Source organism: Melospiza georgiana, chromosome 34 (genome assembly GCF_028018845.1).
Source record: "Melospiza georgiana isolate bMelGeo1 chromosome 34, bMelGeo1.pri, whole genome shotgun sequence".
NCBI lineage: Eukaryota > Metazoa > Chordata > Aves > Passeriformes > Passerellidae > Melospiza > Melospiza georgiana.
Window position 1 is genome coordinate 332,528 of NC_080463.1, and position 17,860 is coordinate 350,387.

At 56.1% G+C, this 17,860-nt stretch overlaps 1 protein-coding gene across 1 annotated transcript in view; it reads right to left on the reverse strand.

Annotated features, from left to right (window-relative positions):
- LOC131095370 (antigen peptide transporter 1-like) overlaps nt 1-14,566 on the reverse strand; it is a 45,946-nt gene extending 31,380 nt beyond the window's left edge. The window contains exons 1-5 of the mRNA XM_058043067.1: nt 14,242-14,566; nt 11,774-11,882; nt 6,391-6,736; nt 3,441-3,668; nt 617-745 (exon numbers count right to left, since the gene is read on the reverse strand). Coding sequence (XP_057899050.1) covers nt 617-745; nt 3,441-3,668; nt 6,391-6,736; nt 11,774-11,882; nt 14,242-14,338 — 909 coding nt within the window. The 5' untranslated portion in view covers nt 14,339-14,566. The remainder of the gene's footprint in view (nt 1-616; nt 746-3,440; nt 3,669-6,390; nt 6,737-11,773; nt 11,883-14,241) is intronic.
- Nucleotides 14,567-17,860: the final 3,294 nt, after the last annotated feature.

The following is a 17,860-nucleotide window of genomic DNA, read 5'->3' on the forward strand; positions in this document are numbered from 1 at the left end:
GGTGGTGATGGGGACATGGGAGGGGTGATGGGGACATGGGGAGCTATGGCATGGCCTGGGGAACACAAGGGACATTGGGGACATGGGGGGACATGAGGGGACATGGGGGAGCTATGGCATGGCCTGGGGAACACAAGGGACATTGGGGACATGGGGACATGAGGGGACATGGGGAGCTATGGCATGGCCTGGGGGACACAAGGGACATTGGGGACATGGGGGGACATGAGGGGACATGGGGAGCTATGGCATGGCCTGGGGAACACAAGGGACATTGGGGACATGGGGACATGAGGGGACATGGGGAGCTATGGCACGGCCTGGGGGACACAAGGGACATTGGGGACATGGGGGGACATGAGGGGACATGGGGAGCTATGGCATGGCCTGGGGGACACAAGGGACATTGGGGACATGGGGACATGAGGGGACATGGGGAGCTATGGCATGGCCTGAGGGACACAAGGGACATTGGGGACACAGGAGACAGGGACAGGGACATGGCCAGGAGAACATGGGGACATCACTGTGAGGATGTGGGGACATGGTGACACAGGGAATGGGGTTGGGGACAGACTGGGGACGAGACGGGACACGCTGGGGACACATTTGTCACCTCCACAGCCCGGGTGAAGTTCAGCTGGCACATGAGGATGGTGACCAGCTCCCCACGGGTGACACTGCCCGCAGCCACCAGGCGTCCCCCCAGGAAGAGCAGCGCCAGCTTCAGGGCCAGGGCAGGGAACTGGGGACAAGGGACACGCAGGGTGTCAGCCCCGCCTCCTGTCACCGCGCGTCCCCAGCCCCGTGCCACCGCGTCCCCTTCCCCAGGACACCCATCCCCGCGCTCCTCACGCCCAGGCCACCACCTTTGGCCATGTCCCCCGGCCCCACGCTGCTGATCCCCATGTCCTGCCACCCCCGTGCTGCCATGTCCCTGTGTCCCCATGTCCCCACATCTGCCATCCCTGTGCCACCATCCCCAGTGTCCCCATGTCCCTGTGCCTTCAACCCCCTGCCACCACATCCAACGTGGTGCCACATCCCCGTGTCCCCCATTCCAATGCCATCCCCATGTCCCCCATTCCAATGCCACCACGCTCCCATGTCCCCCAGACCCCTGTCCCCACATCTGCCCTCCCCGTGCCACCACCCCCGTGTCCCCATGCCCCTGTGTCTTCATCCCCGTGCCACCACATCCGACGTGGTGCCACATCCCCGTGTCCCCCATTCCAATGCCATCCCCATGTCCCCCATTCCAATGCCACCACGCTCCCATGTCCCCCAGACCCCTGTCCCCACATCTGCCATCCCCGTGCCACCACCTCCATGTCCCCTATTCCAAGGCCACCAAATCCCCATGTCCCCCAGGCCCCTGTCCCCACATCTGCCATCCCTGTGCCACCATCCCCAGTGTCCCCATGTCCCTGTGTCTTCATCCCCGTGCCACCACATCCGACGCGGTGCCACATCCCCGTGTCCCCCATTCCAATGCCATCCCCATGTCCCCTATTCCAAGGCCACCAAATCCCCATGTCCCCCAGACCCCTGTCCCCACATCTGCCCTCCCCGTGCCACCACCCCCGTGTCCCCATGCCCCTGTGCCTGTGTCTTCATCCCCCTGCCACCACATCCGACGTGGTGCCACATCCCCGTGTCCCCCATTCCAATGCCATCCCCATGTCCCCTATTCCAATGCCACCACGCTCCCATGTCCCCCAGGCCCCTGTCCCCACATCTGCCATCCCCGTGTCCCCATGACCCTGTGCCAATGTCCCCCAGACCCCTGTCCCATCTGCCATCCCCGTGTCCCCATGACCCTGTGCCAATGTCCCCCAGCCCCCTGTCCCCACATCTGCCATCCCCGTGTCCCCATAACCCTGTGCCCATGTCCCCCAGCCCCCTGTCCCCACATCTGCCATCCCTGTGCCACCACCTCCATGTCCCCTATTCCAAGGCCACCAAATCCCCATGTCCCCCAGCCCCCCTGTCCCCACATCTGCCATCCCCGTGTCCCCATAACCCTGTGCCCATGTCCCCCAGACCCCTGTCCCCACATCTGCCATCCCCGTGTCCCCATGACCCTGTGCCCATGTCCCCCAGCCCCCTGTCCCCACATCTGCCATCCCCGTGTCCCCATAACCCTGTGCCAATGTCCCCCAGCCCCCTGTCCCCACATCTGCCATCCCCGTGTCCCCATGACCCTGTGCCAATGTCCCCCAGCCCCCTGTCCCCACATCTGCCATCCCCGTGCCACCACCCCCGTGTCCCCACGCCCCTGTGCCTGTGTCTTCATCCCCGTGCCACCACATCCAAGGTGACCTCCTGCTGCCACATCCCCACGTCCCCTCGCCCTTTGCCGCTGTGTCCCCTGTCCCCACATGTCCCATCCGTGTGTCCCCATGTCCCTGTACCCACGTCTTCATCCCCCTGCCACCAGCTCTCCATGTCCCCTATTCCAATGCCACCACGCATCCATGTCCCCCAGACCTGTGCCACCACATCCCAATGTCCCCAGCCCCTGTTGCTCACCCCCAGTGTCCCCATTGTTCCCATGTCCCCAGTGTCCCCAGTGTCCCCAATGTCCCCAGTGTCCCCAGTGTCCCCATGTCCCCAGTGTCCCCAATATCCCCACTGTCCCCAGTGTCCCCATTGTCCCCAGTGTCCCCATGTCCCCATTGTCCCCATACCCCGCTGGCCCAGAGCCCGGCCGCGTATGCCAGCGCCTCCCGCTGCTCCAGCCGCTGTCCCCGTGCCATCATCCCCATGTCCCCAGTGTCCCCATGTCCCCATTGTCCCCAGTGTCCCCATGTCCCCATTTTCCCCAGTGTCCCCATGTCCCCAGTGTCCCCATTGTCCCCAGTGTCCCCATTGTCCCCTTGTCCCCAGTGTCCCCAGTGTCCCCAATGTCCCCATTGTCCCCATTTTCCCCAGTGTCCCCATTGTCCCCACTGTCCCCATTTTCCCCACTGTCCCCATGTCCCCAGTGTCCCCATTGTCCCCATTGTCCCCAATGTCCCCATTGTCCCCATTGTCCCCAATGTCCCCAGTGTCCCCATTGTCCCCATACCCCGCTGGCCCAGAGCCCGGCCGCGTATGCCAGCGCCTCCCGCTGCTCCAGCCGCTGTCCCCGTGCCACCATCCCCGTGTCCCCAGTGTCCCCGTGTCCCCATTGTCCCCATGTCCCCAGTGTCCCCATTGTCCCCAGTGTCCCCGTGTCCCCATTGTCCCCAGTGTCCCCATTGTCCCCATTTTCCCCAGTGTCCCCATTGTCCCCAGTGTCCCCAATGTCCCCACTGTCCCCAGTGTCCCCATGTCCCCAGTGTTCCCAGTGTCCCCAGTGTCCCCGTGTCCCCAGTGTCCCCATTGTCCCCATTTTCCCCATTGTCCCCATTTTCCCCAGTGTCCCCATTGTCCCCATTGTCCCCATGTCCCCATACCCCGCTGGCCCAGAGCCCGGCCGCGTATGCCAGCGCCTCCCGCTGCTCCAGCCGGTGTCCCTGTGCCAGGTGGCGCCGCACGCGCTCGGTGGCACCGGCCTCGTGCCCGAAGGCCCGCACCGTGCCCATGGCCCCCAGCGCCTCCAGGGCCACCGCCGTGGTGCCGGCCTGGGCCGCGCGCACCCGCCGCGCCAGCTCCTGGGGACACGGGGACACACCGCGGTCACGCTGGGGACACGGGGGACAATGGGGGACACGGGGGACACACCGGGGTCACGCTGGGGACACGGGGGACAATGGGGGACACACCGCGGTCACGCTGGGGACACTGGGGACAATGGGGGACACGGGGGACACACCGGGGACACGGGGTCACACTGGGGACAATGGGGGACACAGGGGACACACCGGGGTCACACTGGGGACAATGGGGACAATGGGGACACGGGGTCACACTGGGGACAATGGGGACAATGGGGGACACGGGGGACACACCGCGGTCACGCTGGGGACACTGGGGACACACTGGGTCACACTGGGGACACGGGGTCACACTGGGGACACGGGGACACACCGCGGTCACGCTGGGGACACACTGGGGACAATGGGGACAATGGGCCACACTGGGGACACACTGGGGACAATGGGTCACACTGGGGACAATGGGGACACGGGGTCACACTGGGGACACGGGGGACAAAGGGTCACAGTGGGGACACTGGGGACACACCGGGGTCACACTGGGGACACACTGGGGACAATGGGTCACACTGGGGACAATGGGGACACGAGGTCACACTGGGGACAAGGGGTCACGCTGGGGACACGGGGTCACACTGGGGACACGAGGTCACACTGGGGACAATGGGTCACAGTGGGGACACTGGGGACATGGGGGACACGGGGGACAATGGGTCACGCTGGGTGACACTGGGGACACAGGGGACAAAGGGTCACACTGGGGGACACTGGGGACACACTGGGGACACGGGGGGGTCACCGTGGGGCCACCACAAGGATGGGAGGACACGAGGTGGCATGGGACAGGGAGCCACCCCGAGGCCACCATGGGGACAGGGAGGGGACAATGGGCACAGGGGGGTGACAATGGGCACAGGGAGGGGACAATGGGGACAGAAGGGTGACAATGGGCACAGGGAGGGGACAATGGGGACGGGGAGGTGACAGGGAGGTGACAATGGGGACAGGGAGGGGACAATGGGGACAGGGGGGTAACAGGGAGGTGACAATGGGGACAGGGAGGTGACAATGGGGACAAGGAGGTGACAATGGGGACAGAAGGGTGACAATTGGCACAGGGAGGTGGCACCTGGGACAAAGAGGTGACACTGGGGATGAGGAGGTGACATTGGGGACAAAGAGGTGACAATGGTGACAGGGAGGTGACAATGGGGACAGGGAGGTGACAATAGTGACATACAGGTGACACAGGTGACACAGAGGTGACAGGGAGGTGACACCGGGCACACAGAGGTGACAATGAGCACACAGAGGTGACAGTGGTGACAACGGTGACACAGGTGACACAGAGGTGACAATGGTGACACAGGTGACACAGAGGTGACAACGGTGACACAGAGGTGACACAGAGGTGACAGCGAGGATAGGGAGGTGACACAGAGGTGACACCGGGCACACAGAGGTGACAATGAGCACACAGAGGTGACAGTGGTGACACAGGTGACACAGGTGACAATGGTGACACAGAGGTGACAGGAAGGTGACAATGGGCACAGGGAGGTGACAATGGGGACAGGCAGGTGACAAAGGGCACACAGAGGTGACAACGGTGACGCCGGTGACACAGAGGTGACAGTGAGGATAGAGAGGTGACACCGGTGACACAGAGGTGACAACGGTGACGCTGGTGACACAGAGGTGACAATGAGCACACAGAGGTGACAATGGTGACACAGGTGACACCGGTGACACGGAGGTGACACAGAGGTGACAATGAGCACACAGAGGTGACAATGGTGACACAGGTGACACCGAGGTGACACGGAGGTGACACAGAGGTGACAATGAGAACACAGAGGTGACAACGGTGACACAGGTGACACAGAGGTGACATGGAGGTGACAATGAGCACACAGAGGTGACAACGGTGACACAGGTGACACAGAGGTGACACAGAGGTGACAATGGTGACACAGAGGTGACAACGGTGACACCGAGGTGACACGGAGGTGACACGGAGGTGACAGAGAGGTGACAATGAGAACACAGAGGTGACAATGGTGACACAGGTGACACAGAGGTGACACACAGGTGACACGGAGGTGACACAGAGGTGACAATGAGCACACAGAGGTGACAACGGTGACACCGGTGACACAGAGGTGACACAGAGGTGACAGTGAGGATAGAGAGGTGACACCGGTGACACCGAGGTGACACAGAGGTGACAATGAGCACACAGAGGTGACAACGATGACACAGGTGACACACAGGTGACACGGAGGTGACACGGAGGTGACACAGGGGTGACAATGAGCACACAGAGGTGACACCGGTGACACAGAGGTGACACAGAGGTGACACAGAGGTGACAATGAGAACACAGAGGTGACAACGGTGACACAGGTGACACAGAGGTGACACACAGGTGACAATGAGCACACAGAGGTGACAACGGTGACACCGAGGTGACACAGAGGTGACAGCGAGGATAGGGAGGTGACACAGAGGTGACACGGAGGTGACACAGAGGTGACAATGAGAACACAGAGGTGACACCGGTGACACAGAGGTGACACAGAGGTGACAATGAGCACACAGAGGTGACACAGGTGACACAGAGGTGACACAGGGGTGACACAGAGGTGACAATGAGCACACAGAGGTGACACAGGTGACACAGAGGTGACACACAGGTGACACGGAGGTGACACGGGGGTGCCCGCGGCGACGCGGACGGCGTCCTTACCTGCTGCACCCGGGCCACGGCGCGCGGCAGCAGCAGGAGCAGCGGCAGCGCCAGCGCCGTCAGCAGCCCCAGCGCCGGGGACAGCCAGGCCACCGCGGCCAGCAGCGCCGCCGCCCGCGTCGCCGCCCACAGCGCCGGCACCAGCGCGTCCGCCAGCGCCGCGTGCGCCGCCTCCGCGTCCCCGGTGAGCCGCGCCGCCACCGCGCCCGCCGTGTCCCCCAGGGCGCCGCCCGCGCCGGGCACGGCCCCGCGCAGCACCGCCGACACCGCGCCGCGCTGCAGCCGCGCCCGCGCCCGCGACAGCGCCAGCGCCGCCGAGGAGTCGCAGGCCAGCTCCGACAGCGCGCTGCGGGGACGGACGGACGGAGAGAGAGACAGAGAGAGGGGGTAGAAATGGAAAACACGACAGTTATTTTGGGGGAAACAAAAAAGAAAAGAGTTGCAAATCCAGTTAAACCAGTTACCGCTAAAGTAAAGTTCTAACGGTTTGCTATCGTCACCATCGGTTTGATATCGTCATCATCGGTTTGATATCGTCACCATCGGTTTGATATCGTCATCATCGGTTTGATATCGTCATCATCGGTTTGATATCGTCATCATCGGTTTGCTATTGTCATCATCGGTTTGATATTGTCATCATCGGTTTCATATCGTCATCATCGGTTTGCAATTGTCATCATCGGTTTGATATCGTCACCATCGGTTTGATATCGTCATCACCGGTTTGCTATCGTCACCATCGGTTTGATATCGTCATCATCGGTTTGATATTGTCATCATCGGTTTGATATCGTCATCATCGGTTTGATATCGTCATCATCGGTTTGATATTGTCATCACCGGTTTGATATCGTCATCACCGGTTTGATATCGTCACCATCGGTTTGATATCGTCATCATCGGTTTGATATCGTCACCATCGGTTTGATATCGTCACCATCGGTTTGATACCGTCACCACCGGTTTGATATCGTCACCATCGGTTTGATATCGTCATCATCGGTTTGATATCGTCATCATCGGTTTGATATCGTCACCATCGGTTTGATATCGTCATCATCGGTTTGATATCGTCACCACCGGTTTGATATCGTCACCATCGGTTTGATATCGTCACCATCGGTTTGCTATCGTCATCATCGGTTTGATATCGTCACCACCGGTTTGATATCGTCACCACCGGTTTGCTGTTGTCGTCACCGCTCGTTTTTTCGCTAAACGCTCCCTTTGTGTCAGCGCGGCCCTGCCTGGCGCTACGGGGATGGTTCTTCTCCCCAAAAAGTGAGAGGAGGGGACACGGGGGACGTGGCAGGGGGGTGGCATCGGAGAAAATGCAAAATAACCTCGAGGCCGGCGTGCCGTGGGAGGCAACCCCACCAAACTCACCGAAAAGAGCCCAAAAACAACGAGCCAACGCAGAATTGAGAGATCAGAGAGATGTCTGGACACAAAAAGAGTCCAAAAACAACGAGTCAATGCAGAATTGAGAGATCAGAGAGATGTCTGGAGGAAAAGAGCCCAAAACCCAGAATGAACAGACCAGAGAGATGTCTGGACACAAAAAGAGCCCAAAAACAACGAGCCAACGCAGAATTGAGATATCAGAGTGATGTCTGGACACAAAAAGAGCCCAAAAACAACGAGCCAATGCAGAATTGAGAGACCAGAGAGATGTCTGGACACAAAAAGAGCCCAAAAACAACGAGCCAACGCAGAATTGAGAGATCAGAGAGATGTCTGGAGGAAAAGAGCCCAAAACCCAGAATGAACAGACCAGAGAGATGTCTGGAGGAAAAGAGCCCAAAAACAACGAGCCAACAGAGAATTGAGAGATCAGAGAGATGACTGGAGGAAAAGAGCCCAAAACCAACGAGCCAATGCAGAATTGAGAGATCAGAGAGATGTCTGGAGGAAAAGAGCCCAAAACCCAGAACGAACAGACCAGAGAGATGTCTGGAGGAAAAGAGCCCAAAAACAACGAGCCAACGCAGAATTGAGAGATCAGAGAGATGACTGGACACAAAAAGAGTCCAAAAACAACGAGCCAACAGAGAATTGAGAGATCAGAGTGATGTCTGGAGGAAAAGAGCCCAAAAACAATGAGCCAACGCAGAATTGAGAGATCAGAGAGATGACTGGAGGAAAAGAGCCCAAAAGCAACGAGCCAACGCAGAATTGGGAGATCAGAGTGATGTCTGGACAAAAAGAGCCCAAAAACAACGAGCCAACGCAGAACTGAGAGATCAGAGAGATGTCTGGAGGAAAAGAGCCCAAAAACAACGAGTCAATGCAGAATTGTGAGATCAGAGAGATGTCTGGACAAAAAGAGTCCAAAAACAACGAGCCAACAGAGAATTGAGAGATCAGAGAGATGACTGGACAAAAAGAGCCCAAAAACAACGAGCCAACAGAGAATTGAGAGATCAGAGAGATGACTGGACACAAAAAGAGTCCAAAAACAACGAGCCAACGCAGAATTGAGATATCAGAGAGATGTCTGGAGGAAAAGAGCCCAAAACCCAGAATTAACAGACCAGAGAGATGTCTGGAGGTGAGGAACCCAGCGCTGAACCTGCAGAGATGCTCAGAACCTTCGCTGCAAAGAGCTCAGCTGGAACCAAGACCCCGAGACTGGAAAACCCAAAAGTTGTCAACACGGGGTGCAAACGCGCTGCTCTTGTTATAAACAAAAAAAAAAATCTGCCAAATTTTTATTTTTTGGGGGGGGAAAAAGGGGAATCCACAAGATTGGAGGGTTTTGGGGGAGCAAGAGGCAGGCCCCAGAGACAGCAGAACTGTGAGCAGAGCTAAAGCAGCAGCCATGAGTGAAGTCAGCAGAAAAATTATGTAAAAAACAGAAAAGTAACGAAATAAAATAAAATAAATAAAATAAAATAAAATAAAATAAAATAAAATAAAATAAAATAAAATAAAATAAAATAAAATAAAATAAAATAAAATATTAAGAAGAACGGCCTGTGTATTAGTGCTCTCTAAGCCACAGAAAGTTTATCTGGCAACGTCCCGTGGGTGTCACAGCCCAGCTGGGCGATGGCACTGCGGGGATGGATGGACAGAGGGGGCAGCGGGGTTAGAAATCAAAAATCTGACAATTTTTTTGGGGAAAAAAAAAAAGGGTTTCAGAACCTTGACGGTGTTCACAGGGGTCTTATGTTGGAAGGAAAGGAGGAAAATATGACTCCGTAATTCAGACGGCTTGATTTGTTATTTTATGATATATATCACGTTAAAACTGCACTAAAAGAACAGAAGAAAAGGATTTCATCGCAAAGAATAGCAAAGAATGATAACAAAGGTTTGTGGGAGTCTGTGATTGGCCATTAATTAGGAACAACCACACGAGGCCAATCCCAGGTGCACCTGCTGCGTCCCACAGCAGCAGATAAATAATAAAAGTGCTTTAATAAAATAAAATAAAATAAAATAAATAAAATAAAAATGCTTTAATAAAAGCATTAACAGGAGAAAAAGTCTCCTGCCCTGTTTATTTGATTGATCACATTTAATAAAGGCATTTAAAGGAGATAAACCTCCTGCCCTGTTTATTTCAGTGATCACGTTTAATAAAGGCATTAAAAAGAGAAAAAAACCCTGCCCTGTTTATTTCACTGATCACTTTTAATAAAGGCATTAAAAAAGAGAAAAACGCCCTGCCCTGTTTATTTCACTGATCACTTTTAGTAAAGGCATTAAAAAGAGAAAAACGCCCTGCCCTGTTTATTTCAGTGATCACGTTTAATAAAGGCATTAAAAAGAGAAAAATGCCCTGTTTATTTCACTGATCACATTTAATAAAGGCATTAAAAAGGAGAAAAATCCCCTGCCCTGTTTCACTGATCACATTTAATAAAGGCATTTAAAAGGAGATAAAACCTCCTGCCCTATTTCAGTGATCACATTTAATAAAAGCATTAAAAGGAGATAAAACCTCCCGCCCTATTTCAGTGATCACATTTAATAAAGGCATTAAAAAGAGAAAAACGCCCTGCCCTGTTTATTTCAGTGATCACGTTTAATAAAGGCATTTAAAGGAGATAAAACCTCCTGCTCTATTTCAGTGATCACATTTAATAAAAGCCTTAAAAAGAGAAAAACGCCCTGTTTATTTCAGTGATCACGTTTAATAAAGGCATTAAAAAGAGAAAAATCCCCTGCTCTATTTCAGTGATCACGTTTAATAAAGGCATTAAAAAGAGAAAAACGCCCTGCCCTGTTTATTTCAGTGATCACGTTTAATAAAGGCATTAAAAAGAGAAAAATCCCCTGCTCTATTTCAGTGATCACGTTTAATAAAGGCATTAAAAAAGAGAAAAATCCCCTGCCCTATTTCAGTGATCACGTTTAATAAAAGCATTAAAAAGAGAAAAACGCCCTGCCCTGTTTATTTCAGTGATCACATTTAATAAAAGCATTAAAAAGAGAAAAACGCCCTGCCCTGTTTATTTCAGTGATCACGTTTAATAAAGGCATTAAAAGGAGAAAAATGCCCTGCCCTGTTTATTTCAGTGATCACGTTTAATAAAGGCATTAAAAAGAGAAAAATCCCCTGCTCTATTTCAGTGATCACGTTTAATAAAGGCATTAAAAGGGAGAAAAAAACCCTGCCCTGTTTATTTCACTCATCACGTTTAATAAAGGCATTAAAAGGAAAAAAATGCCCTGCCCTGTTTATTTCAGTGATCACGTTTAATAAAGGCATTAAAAAGAGAAAAATGCCCTGCCCTATTTCAGTGATCACATTTAATAAAAGCATTAAAAAGAGAAAAACGCCCTGCCCTGTTTATTTCAGTGATCACGTTTAATAAAGGCATTAAAAGGAGAAAAATGCCCTACCCTGTTTATTTCACTGATCACATTTAATAAAGGCATTTAAAAGGAGATAAAACCTCCTGCCCTATTTCAGTGATCACATTTAATAAAAGCATTAAAAAGAGAAAAACGCCCAGCCCTGTTTATTTCAGTGATCACGTTTAATAAAGGCATTAAAAAGAGAAAAATCCCCTGCCCTGTTTATTTCAGTGATCACGTTTAATAAAGGCATTAAAAAAGAGAAAAATCCCCTGCCCTATTTCAGTGATCACATTTAATAAAAGCATTAAAAAGGAGAAAAATCCCCTGCCCTGTTTCACTGATCACATTTAATAAAGGCATTTAAAAGGAGATAAAACCTCCTGCCCTATTTCAGTGATCACATTTAATAAAAGCATTAAAAGGACAAAAACGCCCTGCCCTATTTCAGTGATCACGTTTAATAAAGGCATTAAAAAGAGAAAAATCCCCTGCCCTGTTTATTTCAGTGATCACGTTTAATAAAAGCATTAAAAGGAGAAAAACGCCCTGCCCTGTTGGTTTCACCCACCTGGCGAGCCCCACCAGCACCAGGGGCCACACGGCGGCCGCCGGCTCCTCCTCCTCGTGTGCCACCCGGTCGGTGACACGGCCCGTGAAGTAGGGGGCGGCCACCTCACCTGCGGGGACACGGCGGGGTCACGGTGGGGACCCCCGAACTGGGGGCAGAGACCTGGAAACGGCATCCTGACCTCTCCAAAACTGTGTGATCGGCCCCAAAACCGGATCCTGATTCCCCAAACCGGGTGCTCAAAATCTCTGAATTGGGTCCTGACACACAAACTGGGTCCTGACCGCTCCAAAATTGTGTGATCGGCCCCAAAATCGGATCCTGATTCACCAAACCGGGTGCTCAAAACCTCTGAATTGGGTCCTGACCCTCAAATTGGGTCCTGACCTCGCTCCAATCAGATCCGAAATCCCCCAAATTGGGTCCTGACCCCTCAGATTGGCCTTGCAACCCTCCCAAATTGGGTCCTGAAACCCCCAGTTATGGCCAAACCCTTTAAATTGGATCCCAAAGCCCCTCAAAGGGGTCCTGTTATGTCCAAAGGATCCCAAACCCCCTCAAATTGGATCCTGACCATTCCCAAAATTGTGTGATCGGCCCCAAAACTGGATCCCAAAGCCCCTCAAAGGGGTCCTGCCATGTCCAAACTGCACAAATTTGATCCCAAATCCCCTCAAATCGGATCCTGACCACTCGCAAAATTGTGTGATCGGCCCCAAAATCGGATCCTGATTCCCCAAACCGGGTGCTCAAAACCTCTGAATTGGGTCCTGACCCTCAAACTGGGTCCTGACCTCGCTCCAATCAGATCCGAAATCCCCCAAATTGGGTCCTGAGCCCTCATTTTGGCCTTGCAACCCCCCCAAACTGGGTCCTGGAACCCCCAGTTATGGCCAAACCCTTTAAATTGGATCCCAAAGCCCCTCAAAGGGGTCCTGTTATGTCCAAAGGATCCCAAATCCCATCAAATTGTATCCTGACCGCTCCCAAAATTGTGGATTGAGCCCAAAATTGGATCCCAAAGCCCCTCAAAGGGGTCCTGCCATGTCCAAACTGCACAAATTTGATCCCAAATCCCCTCAAATCAGATCCTGACCACTCCAAAATTGTGTGATCGGCCCCAAAATCGGATCCTGATTCCCCAAACCGGGTGCTCAAAACATCTAAATTGGGTCCTGACCCTCAAATTGGGTCCTGACCCCTCAGATTGGCCTTGCAACCCCCCCAAACTGGGTCCTGGAACCCCCAGTTATGGCCAAACCCTTTAAATTGGATCCCAAAGCCCCTCAAAGGGGTCCTGTTATATCCAAAGGATCCCAAATCCCATCAAATTGGATCCTGACCATTCTCAAAATTGTGGATTGAGCCCAAAACTGGATCCCAAAGCCCCTCAAGGGGGTCCTGCCATGTCCAAACTGCACAAATTTGATCCCAAATCCCCTCAAATCAGATCCTGACCGCTCCAAAATTGTGTGATCGGCCTCAAAATCGGATCCTGATTCCCCAAACCGGGTGCTCAAAATCTCTAAATTGGGTCCTGACCCTCAAATTGGTTTCTGACCTCGCTCCAATCAGATCCAAAATCCCCCAAATTGGGTCCTGACCCCTCATTTTGGCCTTGCAACCCCCCCAAACTGGGTCCTGGAACCCCCAGTTATGGCCAAACCCTTTAAATTGGATCCCAAAGCCCCTCAAAGGGGTCCTGTTATGTCCAAAGGATCCCAAACCCCCTCAAATTGGATCCTGACCATTCTCAAAATTGTGTGATCGGCCCCAAAACTGGATCCCAAAGCCCCTTAAGGGGGTCCTGTTATATCCAAACCCACAAATCAGATCCCAAAACCTCTCAAATCAGATCCTGACCACTCCCAAAATTGTGTGATTGGCCCCAAAATCGGATCCTGATTCACCAAACCGGGTGCTCAAAATCTCTAAATTGGGTCCTGACCCTCAAATTGGTTTCTGACCTCGCTGCAATCAGATCCAAAATCCCCCAAATTGGGTCCTGACCCCTCAGATTGGCCTTGCAACCCCCCCAAATTGGGTCCTGGAACCCCCAGTTATGGCCAAACCCTTTAAATTGGATCCCAAAGCCCCTCAAAGGGATCCAAACCCCCCAAATCAGATCCCAAAGCCCCTCAAAGGGGTCCAAACCCCCCAAATCAGATCCCAAAGCCCCTCAAAGGGATCCAAACCCCCCAAATCAGATCCCAAAGCCCCTCAAAGGGATCCAAACCCTCCAAATCGGATCCCAAAGCCCCTCAAAGGGGTCCAAACCCCCCAAATCAGATCCCAAAGCCCCTCAAAGGGGTCCAAACCCCCCAAATCAGATCCCAAAGCCCCTCAAAGGGGTCCAAACCCCCCAAATCAGATCCCAAAGCCCCTCAAAGGGATCCAAACCCCCCAAATCAGATCCCAAAGCCCCTCAAAGGGGTCCCGCCCCGCCCCGGTCGGGGTCCCCCCCGTACCGAGAGCCGAGGCCGACATCAGCCCCCCCACCAGCGTCCATCGGCCGCGCTCGGGGCCCAGCAGGGCCAGGAGCCGGCGAATGGGGGGTGACAGCATCGGCGACACGGGGACCGGGGGGTTCTGCTGCGTCCGGTGGGTCTCGGTCTGTCCCGCTGGCTCCCGCTCGCTCCCGGTTCTCCCCGCCGGCGGTTCCGGGTGGTTCCGGGCAGTCCCGGGCTCCGTGCGGGTGCCGGTGCCGCTCGCAGCGTGTCCCGGTCCGGACCGTGTCGCTCTCCCGGCCGCTCCCGGTGCCGCCCCGGTCCCTTCCCGGCAGCCGCCGCCGCTTCCCGGAACGCGCGCGCGGGAACCCCCGGCAATCCCGGCCTGGCCCGCCCGCTCCTGAAATAACGGCTGTGATTGGTCAGAATGGCGGCGGCGTCATCGGTTGCCAGGCAGAGCGGGACGGAGCGGGTTGAGAGGAGATGGGAGGCGATGCCAGGAGGGGGCGGGGTCTGGGCGGGAGGAGGCGGGGTCTGGGCGGGGTCTGGGCGGGAGGGGGCGGGGTCTGGGCGGGGTCTGGGCGGGAGGGGGCGGGGTCTGGGCGGGAGGGGGCGGGGCCTCGAAAGCGAAACCTTAACGGCGCTTTTGGGAGCGGAACTGGGAGCACTGGTGTGGACTGGTGAGCTCAGGGGGCTGAACTGGGAGCACTGGTGTGGACTGGTGAGCTCAGGGGGCTGCACTGGGAGCACTGGTGTGGACTGGGGACTGCTCCAGGCTGGACTGGGAGCACTGGTGTGGACTGGTGAGCCCAGGGGGCTGAACTGGGAGCACTGGTGTGGACTGGTGAGCCCAGGGGGCTGAACTGGGAGCACTGGTGTGGACTGGGGAGCTCAGGGGGCTGAACTGGGAGCACTGGTGTGGACTGGGGAGCGCCTTAGGCTGAACTGGGAGCACTGGTGTGGACTGGTGAGCTCAGGGGGCTGAACTGGGAGCACTGGTGTGGACTGGTGAGCATCCCAGGCTGAACTGGGAGCACTGGTGTGGACTGGGGAGCGCCTTAGGCTGAACTGGGAGCACTGGTGTGGACTGGGGACTGCTCCAGGCTGAACTGGGAGCACTGGTGTGGACTGGTGAGCACCCCAGGCTGGACTGGGAGCACTGGTGTGGACTGGTGAGCTCAGGGGGCTGAACTGGGAGCACTGGTGTGGACTGGTGAGCTCAGGGGGCTGAACTGGGAGCACTGGTGTGCACAGGGGAGCATCCCAGGCTGGATTGGGAGCACTGGTGTGGACTGGTGAGCTCAGGGGGCTGAACTGGGAGCACTGGTTTGGACTGGTGAGCACCCCAGGCTGGACTGGGAGCACTGGTGTGGACTGGTGAGCATCCCAGGCTGGACTGGGAGCACTGGTGTGGACTGGTGAGTGCCCCCAGCTGAACTGGGAGCACTGGTGTGCACAGGGAAGCACCCCAGGCTGAACTGGGAGCACTGGTGTGGACTGGTGAGCTCAGGGGGCTGAACTGGGAGCACTGGTGTGGACTGGGGAGCTCATGGGGCTGAACTGGGAGCACTGGTGTGGACTGGGGAGCGCCTTAGGCTGAACTGGGAGCACTGGTGTGGACTGGGGAGCGCCTTAGGCTGAACTGGGAGCACTGGTGTGGACTGGGGAGCACCCCAGGCTGAACTGGGAACTCTGGAGTGGACTGGTGAGCCCAGGGGGCTGAACTGGGAGCACTGGTGTGGACTGGTGGGCTCAGGGGGCTGAACTGGGAGCACTGGTGTGGACTGGTGAGCTCATGGGGCTGAACTGGGAGCACTGGTGTGGACTGGTGAGCTCAGGGGGCTGAACTGGGAGCACTGGTGTGGACTGGTGAGCTCATGGGGCTGCACTGGGAGCACTGGTGTGGACTGGTGAGTGCCCCCAGCTGAACTGGGAGCACTGGTGTGGACTGGTGAGCTCAGGGGGCTGAACTGGGAGCACTGGTGTGGACTGGTGAGCTCAGGGGGCTGAACTGGGAGCACTGGTGTGGACTGGTGAGCTCAGGGGGCTGAACTGGGAGCACTGGTGTGGACTGGGGAGCTCAGGGGGCTGAACTGGAGCACCATAGTCTAGACTGGGAGCACTGGTGTGGACTGGTGAGTACCCCCAGGCTGGACTGGGAGCACTGGTGTGCACAGGGGAGCACCCCAGGCTGAACTGGGAGCACTGGTGTGGACTGGGGAGCGCCTTAGGCTGAACTGGGAGCACTGGTGTGGACTGGTGAGCTCAGGGGGCTGAACTGGGAGCACTGGTGTGGACTGGTGAGCCCAGGGGGCTGAACTGGGAGCACTGGTGTGGACTGGGGAGCTCATGGGGCTGAACTGGGAGCACTGGTGTGGACTGGGGACTGCTCCAGGCTGGACTGGGAGCACTGGTGTGGACTGGTGAGCTGAGAAGGCTGCACTGGGAGCACTGGTGTGGACTGGGGAGCTCAGGGGGCTGAACTAGAGCACCATAGTCTAGACTGGGAGCACTGGTGTGGACTGGTGAGTGCCCCCAGCTGAACTGGGAGCACTGGTGTGCACAGGGAAGCACCCCAGGCTGGACTGGGAGCACTGGTGTGGACTGGTGAGCACCCCAGGCTGGACTGGGAGCACTGGTGTGGACTGGTGAGCTCAGGGGGCTGAACTGGGAGCACTGGTGTGGACTGGTGAGTGCCCCCAGCTGAACTGGGAGCACTGGTGTGGACTGGTGAGCATCCCAGGCTGGATTGGGAGCACTGGTGTGGACTGGTGAGCTCATGGGGATGGACTGGGAGCACTGGTGTGGACTGGGGAGCACCCCAGGCTGAACTGGGAGCACTGGTGTGGACTGGGGACTGCTCCAGGCTGGACTGGGAGCACTGGTTTGGACTGGTGAGCTGAGAAGGCTGCACTGGGAGCACTGGTGTGGACTGGGGAGCACCCCAGGCTGGACTGGGAGCTCTGGAGTGGACTGGTGAGCTCAGGGGGATGAACTGGGAGCACTGGTGTGGACTGGTGGGCTCAGGGGGCTGAACTGGGAGCACTGGTGTGGACTGGGGAGCGCCTTAGGCTGAACTGGGAGCACTGGTGTGGACTGGGGACTGCTCCAGGCTGGACTGGGAGCACTGGTGTGGACTGTGGAGCACCTTAGGCTGAACTGGGAGCACTGGTGTGGACTGGGGAGCTCAGGGGGCTGAACTGGGAGCACTGGTGTGGACTGGTGAGCACCCCAGGCTGAACTGGGAACTCTGGAGTGGACTGGTGAGCTCAGGGGGCTGAACTGGGAGCACTGGAGTGGACTGGTGAGCACCCCAGGCTGAACTGGGAGCACTGGTGTGGACTGGTGAGCACCCCAGGCTGAACTGGGAGCACTGGTGTGGACTGGGGAGCACCTTAGGCTGAACTGGGAACTCTGGAGTGGACTGGGGAGCTCATGGGGCTGGACTGGGAGCACTGGTGTGGACTGGTGAGTGCCCCCAGCTGAACTGGGAGCACTGGTGTGGACTGGGGAGCGCCTTAGGCTGAACTGGGAGCACTGGTGTGCACAGGGAAGCACCCCAGGCTGGACTGGGAGCACTGGTGTGGACTGGGGAGCTCAGGGGGCTGAACTGGGAGCACTGGTGTGGACTGGGGAGCAC